An 18877-nucleotide genomic window follows, 5' to 3' on the forward strand; every position below is an offset into this window, starting at 1 on the left:
AAGAGTGAGGGAAAATGAGAAATCACCCTCCAGGGAGGATGGCCATGCTGAAATCCCATCTCCTCCATTTTCCTCTTGGGATTTTGGGAAATCTGGCATGCATCTGGCATGAGTTTCAACCTTCTGGGTTTGGGACTCAAACCAGGGTTGGCCAAGTGGGACTCCAGTGCCTTAACCACTATGTCACTTGCTGTCCCTGATAGCTGGTTTTATAACAATTGGAAAGTAGCTAATTTCTTTTAGTTCATTCTTCTTTCTGTAATTCAAACTTATGATTTTTCCACTATTGGTTATTATAATATGTCCAAAATAGTTTTCTTATGTCCAGTTTTTCTCATTCCAATCCATTCTCATATCTATCTCAGAATTATTCCTTCCAAAGTCATGGCTAGTCATGTGATTAACTAAAGAACTGTTCGGGAAAGTATTATGAAATACACAGAAAGCTGTAAGTTAAGGGTTATCAGTTTAATGATGTGCCAAGGCTCTGGTCTGATTCTCGGTGACCTCTGCTCTGATTTGCTGCTGCTTCTGAGTAGTTTGGCTGGGCTGGCTGCTAAACTTAACAACATATGCCTTAGCACCTGCGGGATTTTGCTGCTTTTATTCCCTTTATGTGGAATGGCCTTGGCTTTTTTTATTTTACCTGAAACTTGCATTATATTAAGGCCCAGCTCCATTTTTATTTCTCACATCTATCAGATTGTTCAGTATTTTAGTTCTTTGCCTTATTGCTATTTTTTGACTTATCTTTCTTCCATAGTACTTTTTAAGAGTTTACACCACATATTATTTGTTTTTGAATCCTAAATCAGAAATTATTATTGGTCCAACGTATAAATAAATGTGTTTTGAAAAGTGCTGTTATAAGCTATCGTAGGCTCATTTCCTTCTGGTTTCATTAGCAATAGTCATCATAATTAAAATGCTTTGCCCTATTTAAGCAGGTCAAATATTAATGTGATACATATTTTAAATGTGTAGTTTTAAAAACTGATATTGTTTTTAACTGTGAATATTAGACTTACTTGAGGGATTTAAAAAAACAAAAACAAAAAACAAACGATGCCCAGATCTATTCTCCGAGCTAATGAAATCAGAATCTTTCCTGTTGAACCTATGTGGGCATTAAAACAACAAGAACTTTGTAGATAATCCTAATAAACAACCAAGATTGAGAACAACCAGTCAGTGGAACTCATTTCCTTTCATGAAATATGTGTTAAGTGATCTTTTTTGCTTTTGTTTGCTAGGATATTACTGTTTTAAATATGTATGAGCCCTTTCTAAAATAAAGATAGGGACCCTTTGTCATATTTACTATAAACTCTCTTACTGATATATATTTTATCTACATGCAGCCATTTAAAATGTTTGTGTTGTCACATGTGACTGTTTCCTTTTTTTTTTTTTGGCTTATTGTGGTATTTAAAAGTCATTATCTTCTAGAGAGTTGATAAATGTCAATCCAATTTAGTTTTAGTTTTTTTTTCCTATGGTTTGATAAAGTCAAAACAGAAAAATTTTGAAAATACTTATTTAAAATAAATCCTTTAGTTTATCTGGACTTTAGTGTGTTATGGAGCATGACTGTCACGTAGTACTGTCTTCATGGTAGTACTAACCTGCTGCATATTTGTGTTTTGTACGCTGGCAGAATCCTTTACAAATAATTTCTCTATAAATATAGCATAGGTTGGATCTCAAGGACATTTTTCTCCTTCATTTTGATTGATTGCTCTCTTGGGGAAAAAGTCTGTTTTGGGAATAGAGAAAGCACATGTTTAAATCCTGAACTGCCTTATTGCTTCTTCAAGAGGATGGGGCTCAGTAACTCCTTGGATTGTTTTTACAGTCTGAATAGGAAAAGCGACATTCTTTTTATTTTTGCCATAGGGTGCATGTGCTCACTGGAGAGAGACAGAGAGAGAAAAAGGAAGAAATCATTCCCTACCCCAGAAAAAATGGCCACGCTGCAATCCCTTGTCCTCCATTCTCCTCTCAGGATATTGGGCACGTACTCACATACATCAGCATGATTTTCAAGCCTCCAGGCCTAGGACTCGAACCATGGTCTGCCATGTGGCAGCCCAGCACCACAACCACCGTTACCTGCTGGCCCTGGTACCTGGTCTTGTAGTAGCTACTAAGGTGTAAAAATGGCTCTCACCAATTATTCAGTAAAGAAAAATAAAAAAAAAAAGAATCTGACATATAATATCTAGTGATGCTAAATGAATAAAAATAGTATAAAGTTAAATGTCCTATAAGCATAATCTATGATAATAATTGGATGTCTGGAACATTTTTTGGTCTTGAGTAAATTATGAACAGTCAGCAAGAGCTTAGCTAATAGATGGGAAACCAAACCAAGAAAGGATCTCAGTTTTCTATTTTACTCCTTCAGCATGATTAGTCAATGTTAAATACTTTCATTAAGTTACTTTCTTTTTCTTTAAAGTTAAGAAGAAGAACATTGGGTATAATTTTGTGATCTTTTATAAAAATGGCCTATTTGAAATGAAAATCTGACAAAATAATAAAATAATAAAATCTGACAAAACAAAATTTTTCCTTTTATTAGGAACAATTTTGTATCTTTTTATTTAAAATTGGTTACTAGGTGAGCACATTATATATTTTAACATTCTTTTATATGTACGAAGAAAGAATTTGCTCTCTTAGACATGTGGGTACATATTAGAAATCATTTTTGATTAAAATTTGGTATTAGGATAGTAAAATTAATATTAGAGAAAAATATAATTAATCCTGTTGATAACGTCAGGAAATCTATGCTTGCTTCTAATCTCATTATCCAAAACTGCTCATCAGTTGATTAAAGTAGTAGTTTATCAAATGCATTGAAATAAATGCAGGCCTGTAGTTTTTTTTTCTTTTTTTGAGAGGTTTTTGCTATAGGGCGTGTGCGCTCACCAGACAGACAGAGAGACATAGAGACAGAAAGCGAGAAATCACCTCCCAGGGAGGATGGCCACGCCGCAATCCATTCTCCTCCATTCTCTTCTTGGGATCTTGGGCATGCACGTACACGTGCCCAGAGTGAGTTAAAGCCATTGGATCCAGGACTCGAACCGCGGTCGACTACATGGGAGTTCAGTGACATAGCCATTACACTAACTGCTGGTCCCTGCAGACCTGTAGTTTCAACACCAGGTTATTGACTCCATAATCTTGGTCTTGAGTCTTATTTTCATTTAGGGATTGTTACCATTTTTGCGGTCATGAACTAAAGGATCATGTATTTTTGTGATTATTTTTACTACTGTCTCTGAATTTATAGATGAATACTATTTTTTTAATGTAGTAGAGGGGAGCTTGCCCCATAGCCTAATGGTAAGGGAGTCAGATACTATATAACTGATTATTTAGAATCTCAGCTCTGGGTGGCTTAAACAAACCATACCAGGCATATATGTGTGTGTGCCCCAAATCTCCACAGGATGGAGAAATGGAGAAGGGACTGTGGGATGAATGGTCATCCCCCCTCATTGGGGGGATTCTCTGTCTATCTCTCTCTCTTTTTCTGGAAAGATTGCATATTCTCTGACTATTAAAACAATTACATAGGAAAAGCAAAAGTGTCAAGGAAGCTACTTTACTTAATGAGTAGTTACACTTTGGCTCTTTGCAAGTTGTAGACAACTTGTACTATTTTGTAGCCATCTAGGAGTAAAAGACTTGAACTCCTGAAGGTAAAGTACTAGTGGCCCATCTCAGAAAGCACTGAGTAGAAGATTCAGAAATTGATATCCAAAACTGAGTAGTTCATAGAGCCTCTAACCTGTCTGAATTTGGCACTGGAGGACCTAAGGTCCTATGTAAGATATTACACTCTGTAACATTGTTCTTAAAGATTAAGATTATACACTGAATTACCTGGATATTATTTTAATCAAAACCCTCATGACATATTTTACATTGTGAAAATATGCTTAACTTATTTATATCCTCAGCAGTGAGATCCAAAAGTGTTTAATCTAATTGTGGTATTTTTAAAAGGGTAAGATAATTGCTTCATATAATCCCACTTGTCTATTTTTGGGATAATTGCTTGGAATTTAGGGGTCTTCATTAAGAAGTCTTTACCAACTTCAATATCTTCAAGAATTTCCCATGTATTTTCCAACTCTCAAAATGGGAGAAAATATTTACAAACTATGCTTCTGATAAGGGATCGATAACCAGAATATAGAGAGAACTCATGGAATTTACCCACAAAAAAACCAAATAATCCAAATGAAAATGGGCAAATGAGTTGAATAGACAACTTTCTAAGGAAGACATCTGAACGACCAAATGCACATGAAAAGATGTTCAGTATCTCTTATCATAAGGCAATGCAAATAAAAACCACATGAGATATCATTTAACCCCAGTCAGAATGGCTAAGATTGAAATAATGAGGAATGATAAGTGCTGACAAAGCTGTGGTGGAAAGGGAACCCTTCTACACTGTTGGTGGGAATAGGAATTATTAAAGCCACTATGGAAAACAATGTGAAGTTTCCTCAAAAATCTACAAATAGAACTACAATATGATCCAATAATGCCACTTTTTTGCTATTTATCTAAAATATATAAAAATAGTCAGAAAGACACTTGCACGTCCCATGTTTATTGCAGCACTATTCCCCATCGTGAAGAGATGGAATCAACCTAAATGCCCAAGAACTGATGAATGGATTGAGAAAATGTGGCATATTTACACTATGGAGCCATGGGGAACAGTGAGGCCCTATCATTTGATTCACAATAGATGAATATAGATTTAATACTCTGAAAGGCAAACACTGTATATCCCCACTCGGTATATACTGAGTGTAAGCACTCCATGGCAGAAGTGGAAAAATCCAAAGATATAATAGTAGAGAGGACAAGTGTAGATAACCACAGGCAGTAGGGGAGGGTGGTCGGGAGGGCTCAGAGATAAAACACTTAACAGATACAACAATGTAAAATTCTCTGTTGAAAATTACATACATGGTAACAGCTCTGATTAGATTGTCCGGTATTGGATGCATACTTTGAAAAACCATATTATGTACTACAGAGATGTACAATGATGGAATTAAAAAACAACAAATCATAAAATAAAATGAATAAAAGGGTGAAAAATAATACTGTTTATTAAATGGCAGCATATTTTCATTTCTTCAAATTTAGAAAAGGAGTACTTTCCTATATGCTAAATGAGCTTAGGTGTGACATAGGCCTTAAAGAAATGCCTTTCAGGACCAGCAGGTGGTGGACTCTCACATGGCTGACTGAGGTTCAATTTCTGGGCCTAGTGGTTTGAAAATCACACATGGAATGTGTGTGTGTGTGTGTGTGTGTGTGTGTGTGCATGCATGTGCTCAAAATCCGAGAGGAGAATGGAGGAGAAGGGATTACAGCGTGGCCATACTCCCATCGGAGGTGGTTTCTCTTCCTAGCAAGTGCACATACCCTATGGCAAGAAAAGGGGAATAAAAAGCCTTTTGGGAACAGCAGGTGATGTGGTCGTTGGGGCATTGGGCTCCCACATGGTTGACTGCGGTTCAAGTCTCAGACCTTGTGGCTTGCTTTCTCACGTTGACCCTCATTCTCTCTGGTCAAATTAAGAAATAATAATAATAAATAAATAAAATAAATAATTTGAAAATGAAAAGAAAAACCTTTCAAGTATTAACGTATTTATGCTGTTACACAGTATGGTACGGATGATAATTAGAATAGAAATTGTTAAGAGTTTCAGTATCAATGCAAGCTAAAAGTAAAAAAAAAAAAAAAAAGTAAGTAAGTTATCTGATCTGAATTCACGGTATTGAGTTCCTCCACAAAATAGTCTTGTATTTTAATTTGCTATTACTCATCATGAAACAAGCTCAAGATATGTGTGTTGTTGTTGTTATTATTATTATTATTATTATTATTATTATTTTTATAGGCAGTCCCTATTCAGCAGAGGAAAACAGGTCATCTTCCTTCTGGAATTAGATCATCACCTCTTCCTGCAGATTATCTGGTTGAAATTAACAAAATTTTACTTTCCATGGATGATGTTGAATTATCTCTTAATATTCCGGAGCTAAGCACTACTGTCTATGAAGACTTCTCCTTTCAGGAAGATTCTCTAAAGGTAAATTTCCAGGCCCTGCCTTAGCTATAGTTAATGTAGAAGTAGAATAAAGAAATTGTTATTGTGCCTATTTAAATGGCCTTTTTCTTTTAAAATTTGTGCAAGGAAATTAATAATTGTGTTTGAATAATGAACCTAATCTTTATTCATTAAAGAAATATAAGACCCCTAAAGCACTAGGAACAACACTAAAAATAGACAAATGAGATTTCATTAAGCTGTAATAAAGTTTGTAAATTTTTTTCAAAGTGGGTATGGATTTTTGGTTGCATGGTTATTAATTCTTTACAGCATCAGGGACTTTTTGTTTTTAATCAAATACAGACACAGACCATATTCCTGTCTTATAAACCTGATTGTTAGTTGGTGTAAAATGTTAGCATTTTCAGACCATCTATAATGATTTCAGATTTGACAGTTGTTGGGGTATGGAAGGGCATCTTGATTGTAAGCTAGAGTATTAAATTTTATCTAAGCCTTTTGTATAATTTGGTAGTATTTATTCATAAAATCACAATAAAATATCCGATAGGTTTGTTAGGTTTGATAAGTTTGGTAGCTCACTCTGGCATTTATACTAGCACATTTTGAATATTAGGTTGTCAGAAAAGTCATTATGCATTTTTCTATGTTTTTCTCTGCAAAATGTGTCATGACTTTTCTGATGACCTAATATAAATATTTGGAAATATAAATATTTCCAGATTCATACACTTTATTAGCTAAAGAATATTATTGAAGCTTTTCATGTCCTGTACAAATGCCAACTTTGAACATTCTGTGGGTCCCCTCCCCCCACCTTTATAGTATATTAGGAAACATTCCCTGTACTTGGGCCAATACAGGGTACTATTTTTAAAAGTTTCTAGTTTTCATGAGCAACAGTGATTATGCCTTATTGTTTTAAGTGGATCTTATGCAATATAAATTTTGGATCATCTATGTCTCATTCTTTTTGTTAGCGTGCTACATTTTTTAATGTATGACAATATGTTTTTAGAATATAAAAGACCAACTGGACAGACTTGGAGAGCAGATTGCAGTTATTCATGAAAAACAACCGGATGTTATCCTTGAAGCCTCGGGACCTGAAGCCATTCAGATCAGGGATACGCTTACGCAGTTGAATGCAAAATGGGACAGAGTTAACAGAATGTATAGTGATCGTAAAGGGTATGTGTAAATTAATTTGTGATTAAAAAAATTCCTATAGGGTGCATGTGCTCATGCACGAGAGAGAGAGACAGAGACAGAGAGAGAGAGGAGGCACCTCTTGGGGTGATGGCCATATTGAAATTCTCCTCTTGGGATTTTGGGCACACACAACACACACACACACACTCACACACACACACCCCTGTCTTTTGTGTTTTCCAAGCAGCTGGGTTGGGACTCTCATCATGCAGTCGACTATGTAGGATCCAGCCTCCAGCCACCTCAACCAGCTTGCCAACTGCTGGCCTAAATTAATATATAATAAGTTCACAGGCCAAGAAGATCTTGTGAACATTAAGATTAATGAGAGTAGGTTTCATATTCTTGTAGTATATCCTGTTTATTCAATTGTGATATGTGTAGTTCCTTAAAGAGGAATCTGATCACATATGGATGATGATTTACAAAATATCTTAATAATATGGAAACACCCCTAATTTAAAATATCTGAATAGTATCCTTTTTTCTTAAAAAACTAAAAATGATATTCACTAATATTCGGTTTCTCCACACACTCGATGATTAATGTGAGTGACAAATAGGAACAGCTACAGATAATTGGAATCCATATATAACCCCAAAGTCTTTTTTTTTTTTGAGAGGTTTTCGCTATAGGGCGTGTGCGCTCGCCAGACAGACAGAGACTTAGAGACAGAAAGCAAGAAATCACCCCCCAGGGGGGATGGTCACGCCGCAATCCCTTCTCCTCCATTCTCCTCTCGGGATCTTGGGCACACACGCACATGCGCCCGGCGTGAGTTTTAAGCCACCGGGTCCGGGATGCGAACCACGATCGACTACATGGGAGTCCAGCGACATAGCCATTACGCCAACTGCTGGTTCCCAACCCCAAACACTTTTTTACAACTTTCTTAATAGAATGTTTTTGAGCCTTTTTTGTACTAGATTTAGTTTTAAAGATTTTTATTTATTTAGTTTTATTTATTATTAATATTATTTATTTTGACCAGAGAGAGATAAACAGAGAGAGAGCCAGAAAGTGAGAAAGCAAGCCACCAGGTTCAGGACTCAAAGCATGGTCAGCCATGTGGAAGTCCAGTGCCTTCACCACTATGCTACCTGCCAGCCCTTCTACTAGATTTTTTCATCAGGCGTATTAATAAATAGAAATAAAAATGGATAAGATTTTTGCCAGTGAGTTCGAATGTAATGAAAAAGCAAATAACATGAAATAGTCTAATATAAACTATTATATGAGAGGAAATTTAATACAGAATAATACACTGAAAAACTTTAGAGTCATACACATAAAAACTATGCCTTATGTCCATTAAAAATTTTTTTAAACCTACATTTTTTATGTGACTTATCAGTCTTTGGAAAGACAGCATTTAATAACCTTTGGTATAGTCCTTTGTGTGGGTTTTTATGAACCTCTCTTTGTGTGTATTTAGAGAATTTCCTTTTAAATACATCTTTATCTATACTTACATTTTATTAAACTTGATTATTAGATAAAGAAAGATTTTTTTAAAAAGTGATAATATAGAGTTCTCGATTATATTATTATGAAATTGGTTACTATACCCCTGCCAACAGTATTCAGGGTTTACAGATTTAGTTTTTTTTAATGTTTTTTTTTGTTTTTATCTTTGCCAGTTGTATAGTGATAGATTACATCTCGATTTTATTTTAGTTTCTTGGATTTTCAGTGAGATTTGAATATTCTTACATACGTTTCTTGAAAGTGCTTGGTTTTCTACCATTGTATTGCTGTTTATTTATTAATTTGCAAAGACATTTTTGTACATTAATGATATTAAACATTTATATTTTTCCCATTGCTTAATTATTCACAGCTTTTCATGTGTCCCTTAATTTTGTTAATGATGCTTTTGATATATAGCAAGTGAACTTTATGTAATAGTCTTTTCCTTTGTGAAATCATTACTTATTTATATCCATATCTTACCTTAAGACTATGGGATTAAATATTAATGTATATTTTTAAAACAATTTTAGTCGAGTTAAAGTTACATTGAATAATCCAATCTATTTGAATTTTAGTTTGTTTTGAACTTGTGTTAAGGCTCTAGCTCCGTGGTTACATATACCAACTTTAGAATAGTCCACGCATATCTACTTTTCAAACACGCCTCAGCTGATTTTTTTGTGCAGCCCGAATTAACAAGCGCTGACCAATTCAGTTTTACTTCTTTTTACTTTAGTGAACAAGTCGTTTCTTCAATACTTTTTGTTAAATAAATTGATCTCTTTCTTACATTGGTGCTACTTCTTTTATCATAATTTTAAGTACATTTCTATTTTATATATATTGCACTTTGCTAATAGTGCTTTATTGTACCATTAGTTTTAGTCTCATACCATTATATTTTCACTTTACAACATTATAAAGTTTTGGGGTCAGCAGGCTGCATGGTGGTTAAGATACTGGACTCCCACATGGCCGACCACAGTTTGAATCCTGGATTTGGCGGCTTACTTTCTCACTTTCCCTGTCTCTTTCTCTCTTTCTCTCTGGTGAGTGCATGTGCCCTATAGCAAATTTAATAATAATAATAATAATAATAATAACAATAATAATTATATTTATAATAATAGATAAAATTAAATAAATAATTATTTAAAAAATGATAGAATTTAAAATCCAGTATGTTTCTATTATTCTAACTCTAAAGTTCACAATCTTTTCTATATTTATTCTTACAGTAAAGTTTCACAGCCAGTTTAATTTGTGAAAAATGATCATTTTAAAATGTGGTTGTTCTTTTATTACTTGCGTTCTTTTGTGTGTCCATAGTAAGGTTTTGAAGTTTGTCTAAACCTTTCTGCCAGGACAATTACTAAGGAGTTATGCGCTTTTTTGTTTGCTATTGTATTGTTTGTGGTACTTTTCTTCTGTACTCTATGTATGCATGTGTGTTTATAGATATAGAATTAACTTTATTGACCCTTTTTCATTATAGTGACACATCATTTGCATGTAATGATAATTGCTTTATTTCATTACCCTATTTGTATTTATGCATCTGGGTAATGTGGTAGAACTTTAAGAACCATGTTGATTAGTCATGTTAAGTACAGACATAAATGCCATTTTCATGATTATGAAAATGTTACTTGTAGAAAAGAATGTATTCCATGAGATTTCCAATAGTTTAGGCACAGAACTATATTAGAACTATCTCTTATATTAGAAATGTCTCCTCTATCATATCTTTTTATTGTATTATTTTGTTTTCATTGTGATACTTACTAGAGGCTTATTTATTTTATCTTAACACCGGGGATATGTAACTCTAATTCCTCATTTTTAGTTTGTTTTTCTTTTCCTGCCTTAAAATGTTTATTTTTCTAAAAAAAAAAAAAAAGCTTATTTTTCTCCAATTTTAATTTTCCACTTTTTACAAGCTCTCTTCTATTCTTTCAGTTAAACACCAAGGTAATGGCATATGTCCTGGGGTAAGGTTTTAATTCTTAGTCCTATTCATACTGGGGTGATCATCAGGCCATTTGTCTTACCAGCTGTTTGGCTGATGATACTTTCAAGCTGGTTGTTGTAAAAGTAAAATATATATAATTAACATAAAATAGGTCTTTTTTCTTTGCAAACTCCGTTATGCCTGTACTTTAGTGACTAATAGCATTAGCAATCATATTTTCCCAAGTACGTAACTTTAGAGCCAACTTAGGCAAACAACAGGGCTTTCTTTTAGCTCATTTAATTCAGCCCTTTCTTTAGGCCAGATACCTTATCTTGTATCCACATATCTGTCTATCCTCTCTCCCCAGGTGTTTACCTTCTTTATGTTCTTTGGTGTTTGGACAAAGTTCAGATTTCTCATCTTTTTTATTTTTTAAAGAGTTATTTATTCATTTATTTATTAATTATTATTATTAGGAGAGGTTTTTGCTATTGGGCATGTGCGCTCAAGAGACAGAAAGTGAGAAATCACGCCCCCCAGGGGAGATGGCCACACCGCAATCCCTTCTCCTACATTCTCCCCTTGAGATCTTGGGCATGCACGCACATGTGGCCAGCATGAGTTCAAACCACCAGGTCTGGGACTTGAACTGCGGTCGACTACATGGGAGTCCAGTGACATAGCCATTATGCCAACTGCTGGTCCCAAGAATGACTTATTTATTTCATTCCATTTGTTATTATTTTTTAATGTGACCAGAGAAAGACAGAAAGAGAGAGAAAAGGAAAGTGAGAAAGCAAGCCGCCTGGTCTGGGACTCGAACCACTGTCAGCCATGTGAGAAAACAGCACCTTTAACCACCACACCTTGAGCTTAGCTTTTTACAGTCTTCAGTTGACTTAAGTGTTCTTGACTCACTTTACACAACTTGGTTAAAATTATGCCACCTGCTGGTCCCAAGAATGACTTATTTATTTCATTCCATTTGTTATTATTTTTTAATGTGACCAGAGAAAGACAGAAAGAGAGAGAAAAGGAAAGTGAGAAAGCAAGCCGCCTGGTCTGGGACTCGAACCACTGTCAGCCATGTGAGAAAACAGCACCTTTAACCACCACACCTTGAGCTTAGCTTTTTACAGTCTTCAGTTGACTTAAGTGTTCTTGACTCACTTTACACAACTTGGTTAAAATTTTCTTTGCTTTCTTGCAACCTTCCCTGTCTCTGGTTTTTATTCAGAATTGCTTCTTCTCTGAGGAATAGTTTTTCTTCTTAATTCCAGAAGTCATTCTTTTTACATAGTTTAAAATTTGTAAAGTTCCATTTCATCATAGTAAGACTTCCACCTATCCACCTATTTATCCTTTTATTCATGCATCACCTGTTTGATAGATATTTATTAAGTGCTAATGTAAGGCACATGTAAGCAATTGTCAAGGGTTAAAAGATACATAGGTACAGTCTTTCTACTAGGGTTCAAGGATATATAGTGGAAAAATGTAGACAAGCAAATATTTTTTCTAAAGAATTATTTATTTATTTACTTAGTTCCATTTGTTGTTATTATTTTTTAATATTACCAGAGAGAGACAGAGACAGAGAGAGAGACAGGGAAGATAAAGTGAGAGAGCAAGTTGCCAGGTCTGGGACTTGAACCACAGTTGGCCATGTGGGAATCTAGCATCTTTAACCACCATGCCAACTGCCAGTCTCCAACAAGCCACTATTAAATAGTGCATAGAGCTATGATGAGAAAAATACAAGAGGTCATGACAGGGGTCCTGAAGGATCTAGGAAGGCTTCTTAGAGATTATGAAACCAATTAAAGGAGAGAGGGAACATAACATTGCTTAAAGTTATACATAAAAGAGGATGTGATGCTTTTGAAGAGATGAAAATTGTTCTGTAAAGCTAGAACTCATAGCAGTGAGATGAAACCAGAAAGATCTAAAGGGTTCATAACAGAAAGACCTTGTATTGTCATATTAAAGAGTTTGTATTTTATTCTAGAATAATAAGGAACCATTCTAGTATTTTCTCAAGGGAATGGTGGTTTACTTATTATAGAATGGATTGATGAAAGACCAGACCAAAAGCTAGGAGACCAGTTTCTAGTCTGGTCTCACACAATGAAGCTTGATTAGGGAGGTGTCTGTGAAAGTGGAGACTAAGGGGAAAATCTGAGAATTAATCCCTGAGTTTATAAAATATAGTGACTCATGGGATGATGGAGTAAGGAAGAGGAAAGGTTCATAAACAACCGCTAAGACTTGGGCTTGAGGATTAGGGTAGGTTATGATACCCTTCTCAGGTATACAGCATGGGTGGGGGGATGGGTTTGTGAGGAAGTTGGTGAGGCCAGTGGGAATATTAGGAATAGCAAATATTTATTCTAGTTCAAATCCAGCAAGGATGGGACAGATTAACAGACTTCTCTTCGTGGTCAGCAAGACTTGAACTTTGAGTTTGTTGATTCTCTGTCATTCGATTGATCATGCTCTTCATGATTTCCTGCTGCTTCTTATATGAGGTGGCTGAATTAGAGAGCAAGTGATGGCTTCACAAATACTACCTGAGCATCTCTGTTTTTACAACTGTTTTCCATTTAATCTATAGCAGTGCTGCATTCAATTTATTTGAAATGTAATGTGTTAATGCTATTGATTTTGTCTAAGTTTAATATTTATGTTCTTTTCAACTTCATATCTTTGGATAGGCCTTTCTAGAAAATTTTTCCATTTCTGCAGCATCAAAAGTTAGAAATTGTGGTTATATAGTTTTTGCATATTTTTACAAACAATAGTGAAGATCATCTTAATATCGTCTCATATCGTCTCATTTGAAGTACTCTTATTTTACCATCTCAGAAGAATGTTGCTTCTTGATTGGCAGTCAATTAATATTAACTGAATTTTAAAAATAATTTTCATGGAAGAGGACAGTATAAATATTATTATAATAGGGGCCATGCTATTGTTTTAAAAATAATATTATACCTTAATTACATAAAATAAAAATTTTACTCATATTATTAAAATCTCAGAAATCTCTTTTAACCCTCTTCTAGCTCCTCTATTCTAAACAAGAAAATGGAAGAAAAAAATTTTAACATCATAATTCAGCAAAGCTTTTCCTTTTAATACTTAGTTTGCATATTCCATGTATAACAAGTGCCAGAATTTTACTTTATCTCATCTCTAAAAGAGTTTGTCTTGAACAGAAATCTCAAGAGCCCTGTGTCATTACCTTACTTGGGTTTTACTTGTACTTTAAAACTGTGTTGAGTTCAGGTTAAATGGGACCCTTAGGATAAACCATGGTCCGAAGTATATTAGTTGGTGTGGGCTGCAATGATGAGATGCCATGGACTGGGTTGCTTAAATAGCAGATATTTATTTTCTTATTGTTGTGGATGCTAGAAGTCCGAGATCAAGATGGCAGCTAGGCTGACTTCTAATGAGTCCTCTCTTCTTGGCTTAAAGATGGGCTGCCTTTTTTCTTTGTCCTCACAGGAGAGAACTCTATGGTGTCTCTTACTTTTCTTATAAGACAAACAGTCTTTTCAGCTTGAGACCCACCCTTATGACTTCATTCAACTTTAATTACCTCCTTAAAAGTCTTCTTCCTAAATAAATCATATGGGGGGTTAGGGATTTGACACGTAAAATTTGGTTGGACACAGTCCAGTCTATAATGTGGAGAAAATGGAGTACAAGGAAATTCTGTAGTGTTTTGGCCTCTTGAGTTTTGTTCTAGCTGGGAACTAAATGTTCTGGTAGTAAAAACAACATTGTTTTTTCCTAAGAGAATAATTAATTATATTTTAAGTTTCATGGTATTTAAATGTTAAGTGTATGAAGTTGGAGGGTTAGCATGCCTATAGCTGATCGGTTGTGATTTTCCAAGCCAGAGAAGGCTAAGTCTTTTCAGTTAAAAAGCTACCTTAGTGTGTACATGAGTGTGTGCATGTGTGTGTGTATGTGTGAGAGAGAGGTGGATGGGTAGGTGACAGTGTGTGCAGATTACTTTGTTCTTGGTATGCTGCCTATTTCTGTATTAACTGTGAACTGTAACGCACTATGAAAATTTGCCGTGTAGAGAGAGTAATGAGCTGTGAATTCACTCACTGGGGGCTTTCTGTTTACATGAGATTTGAAGTTGGTTTTTTTTTTTTTTTTTTTTTTTTAAAATTACTTCTAGGCAGTCCTGGAAAGTTTGGAAAGTGTTTTATTTTGTTTGTTGTCCTCTAGCCATTTTGATAGGGCAATGGAAGAGTGGAGACAGTTCCATGGTGACCTTAATGACCTCACGCAGTGGATAGCGGAAGCGGAAGAGTTGCTGGTTGACACCTGTGCTCCAGATGGCAGCCTTGACTTAGAGAGAGCCAGGATACATCAGCAGGTGAGTGCTCTGTCAGCGGAAAGGGGTCTTCTAAAAAGGCTGCGTATGTATTTTATACATGACTGTTAAGTTGGATTTCAGAAGAAGGGACCAAATATATTAATTTTCCAGATATATAGGTAATTTGTAATTTTGTTCCAGTTTTTGTTTCTAATTTTAATATGAAAAAAATGTTCATACAGTTTTCAATCAGGGTTTTTTAAAAAAATATATACATATAAAGTACCCTTTATTAACTAATGTAAAATATTTTTATTTAAAAAAGTTAGGTTCAGGTTAACATTTGTAAGATTTTATACTCAAGACTACATCAGGGATAGAAAAATATATGCATACTTCACCTCTCTTTTCTGTCCTTAAACACATAGGCATCTCATTTTTTAAACTAACTTGGGTTTGTGAAAATATAACAATTACAAAAACAATTTTGCGGGTAACAGTAGATTTTTAAAAGTGACGGTAGAAAACAAGCACAACTTCAGTTTTACCATTATTAAAATATTTTCTCTTTTATTAAAATTTTAAAATGTATTTTATTTAGAAGGCTTATGAGGAATTAAAGATAATGCTTTTTTCCTCATAAACATGTTAATGAGCTTTATTTTTCTACTCATAGATTTGACTAAAATATTCCTTTTATCTGTTAATTAAAGATTGTAAGTTTGTGAAGCAATGCTTTAGTAAAATGTACATGTGGGTTTACACTTATATGGTAAGAAATAAGGATAAATGGGGGTACTTTTTTACTTTTTGAGAGATCTTTCAGGCATTTGTTTGGAAGATGAACAATCCACTGTAATAAAAAATGATTGACGTGTATGCGTCAGTGTAAACAGCTGTTATTTGTTTTATGTTGTTAGGCTGTCCTCCTATTTTATTGTATTTTGCCTGATGACATTCATGAGGGTGGGTTAGATTTCAACATAGATTTCTTTTAGTATATTCATTGCATTATAATTAAATTGTTTTAAAATGCCTTTTTCATGAACATAAAATATTCATCTAGGAATTTGCTTCTCTTACACTTAAATTGACACTACAATACTTGAGTGCATTCATTGCATCTGAGCAGTTTAATTTGGTGGTAGACTTAATCTTGGACTGTGCTCTGTTACAGGAGCTTGAAGAGGCCATCAACAGCCACCAACCCAGTGTTGCAGCATTAAACCGGACTGGGGAGGGGATTGTACAGAAACTCTCCCCTGCAGATGGAAGCTTCTTGAAAGACAAGTTGGCAGGTTTAAACCAGCGCTGGATCACAATTATTACAGAAGTGAAGGAGAGGCAGCCAAGGTGATTAGCTGTGATCACTTTGAGGGCACAGAAGTAAACATATTTTGGGTAGAATTTTTAAAGGTACAGTCAGCTGAGATCTCAGTCAATTTTTTAGTGTCTGATTTGACAATAGGAATTTTACTGTCATTTAAGACCTTCGCTGCCCATGTTTGTTTTCTTCTCTGACGCCATATATGTAAAAAACACCTTTACTTTTATTTATGATTATTAATTATGAGACAGTGATTATTGTAGGGTCTTGAAGTACTTGAAAAAATACACTGGACTTTCTGTCTGAAGGTCTGGGTTCAGGGTGAGGCCTTTCCCACTGTCATTTTCTAACTGAGTGTGTGTTAGTCATCCCTCTCACTGGGTTGTCCTTGACTTCAAAGGGTGTGTCAGTGCTTTGTAAATAATAAAGTTCCTCATCTACATAGCATAATAAATAGATTTATTTATCGGATCGTGTTACAATGTTTCAGATTTATTAGGATGTCATCTGGTTGTAACCATGTTTGATTGCAGGTAAATATAATACTCAGCATTGTGCATATTTTATGTATTTAAAATTATTTGAAGTTATTTTCTGAAATAGGTGAGATTTAATGAATGATTTATACTTTGCTTAATATAGTGTACCTCACTAATTTTTGTTGTTGTTCTTGGGTTAAGAAAGTCAAGGTTTTCTTTTCTTTTAATTTTAGCTCCAGGGATGATGTATTATTTCAGTATAAGCTATTATTTTATTGCTCAGTCAAATATTTTATAAGTCCAGTATTATAATAGGACATAAAATATTCAAATACGGTGTGGCCTATGGTTATTTTAATAAGAAAAGAATATTAAGTTGTGTGTGTTGGTGAGAAATAATAATGTGTGTGCTTTGATTGTGGGATTACCAGGTGGCAATCAGAATGACTGGCACACGTTGCCTCATTTAATCCTCACAGTTACCCTCCAAAGGGGTTATTAGGCCCATTGCATAGCTTTGGAAACTGAGGCTCAGAGAAGCCAGGTTGAGTAACTTGTCCAAGGTTTCACCGAAAGTAAATGATAGTACTAGCTTATCCTCTCAAATATGGTGCTACAAACTCTGGGAAAACCACAGACCTCTGCAGCTAAGGTTTCTTCTTCTGCTGTAAGGGAGAATTATGATACCTCAGAGGATTGTCAAAAGGAGTAAATGAGACAGCATAAGTAAAATGTATATCTGCTGACTATGCATAGCAAAAATTGTTTATCTTTACTACTTATAAAAGCAAGTTAACCTAGAATTTTTTTTCCTTCTTCCTTTTTTTTTTAAAAGAGATTTTTGCTAGAGGGTGTGTACACTCACTGGAGAGACAGAGAGAGACAGAGGAACAGAAAGCAAGAAAACATCCCCCAGGGGGGATGGCCACACTGCAATCCCTTCTCCTCTCTTTTCCTCTCAGTATTTTGTGCATGCATGCACATTTGCCTGGTGTATTTTAAGCCTCTGGGTCTGGGACTCGAACCACTTTCGACTATGTAAGAGTTTAGTTATGTAACCATTATACCATCTGCTGGTCTCAACCTAGAATTTTTTTTCCAAGCATTTTTTTTTCTGGATTTTGTCAGTGACTGGTTGAGTTTTTAAAGTTTATAATATTTATTTCATGAAAGAGTGGCAGAACAGAAAAAGAGATTTTGTCAGTGATTGGTTGAGTTTTTAAAGTTTATAATATTTCTTTCATGAAAGAGTGGCAGAACAGAAAAAGAGGGAGACAGGCATCTTCACCTAGGTTTTACAGACCACAATCTTTTTGTCTCAGCCTTCTGCCAGGTAAGATCTTGGGTGCTTGCTCTCCATAGTTCAGGTTGAATGGTTGCCTATGTCCCTTCTGACCTTGAATATCAGTACATTATAGCCGGTGACACCCAACCTGGGCTTAATTAATTTTTTAAGGCGTTATTTTATTTAAGATTATTACTGTTTTCCAATTTAATCAGAGAGAGACAGAAAAAGAGAGAGAGGTAAAATGAGAAAGCAAGCCACCAGATCTGGGACTTGAACCGTGGTTAGCCATGTGAGAGTCCAGCCCTTTAACCACCACGCCACCTGCTGGCCCTACGCTTAATTAATTGATCTGATCAGTATTTTTTGAGCCTGTGTTTAGCACTGGGGATACAAATATGACTAAGGAACTCATACATGAAGAAGAAGATACTTTAAGGAAAATATATTAGTGTGATTAAAGAAAACATCATTAACGTAATAGTGTTACCATAAAGGCAAGTGTGATGGGCTCTGGAATTTAGTTATTACAGAAAGGGTACACTGATGCTGCATTTTGAAGCATTCATAGAAATTTCTCATACATGTTTTAGAGAGGGTCTCCTAGGGAAAAGAAGTCGAAGAGGCAAGGGTGGTAAGATTGAATAGCAATGCCATGTGAGAGATCTGCAAAGGCTCAGATG

General features: G+C 34.9%; 1 protein-coding gene across 1 annotated transcript in view; it reads left to right on the plus strand.

Annotated features, from left to right (window-relative positions):
• UTRN (utrophin) overlaps positions 1-18877 on the plus strand; it is a 645934-nt gene that overhangs the window by 281764 nt on the left and 345293 nt on the right. The window contains exons 40-43 of the mRNA XM_006161924.3: positions 5951-6142; positions 7143-7315; positions 15013-15163; positions 16281-16456. Coding sequence (XP_006161986.1) covers positions 5951-6142; positions 7143-7315; positions 15013-15163; positions 16281-16456 — 692 coding nt within the window. The remainder of the gene's footprint in view (positions 1-5950; positions 6143-7142; positions 7316-15012; positions 15164-16280; positions 16457-18877) is intronic.

Source organism: Tupaia chinensis, unplaced genomic scaffold (genome assembly GCF_000334495.1).
Source record: "Tupaia chinensis unplaced genomic scaffold, TupChi_1.0 Scaffold139457_1, whole genome shotgun sequence".
In the NCBI taxonomy this organism is placed as follows: domain Eukaryota; kingdom Metazoa; phylum Chordata; class Mammalia; order Scandentia; family Tupaiidae; genus Tupaia; species Tupaia belangeri.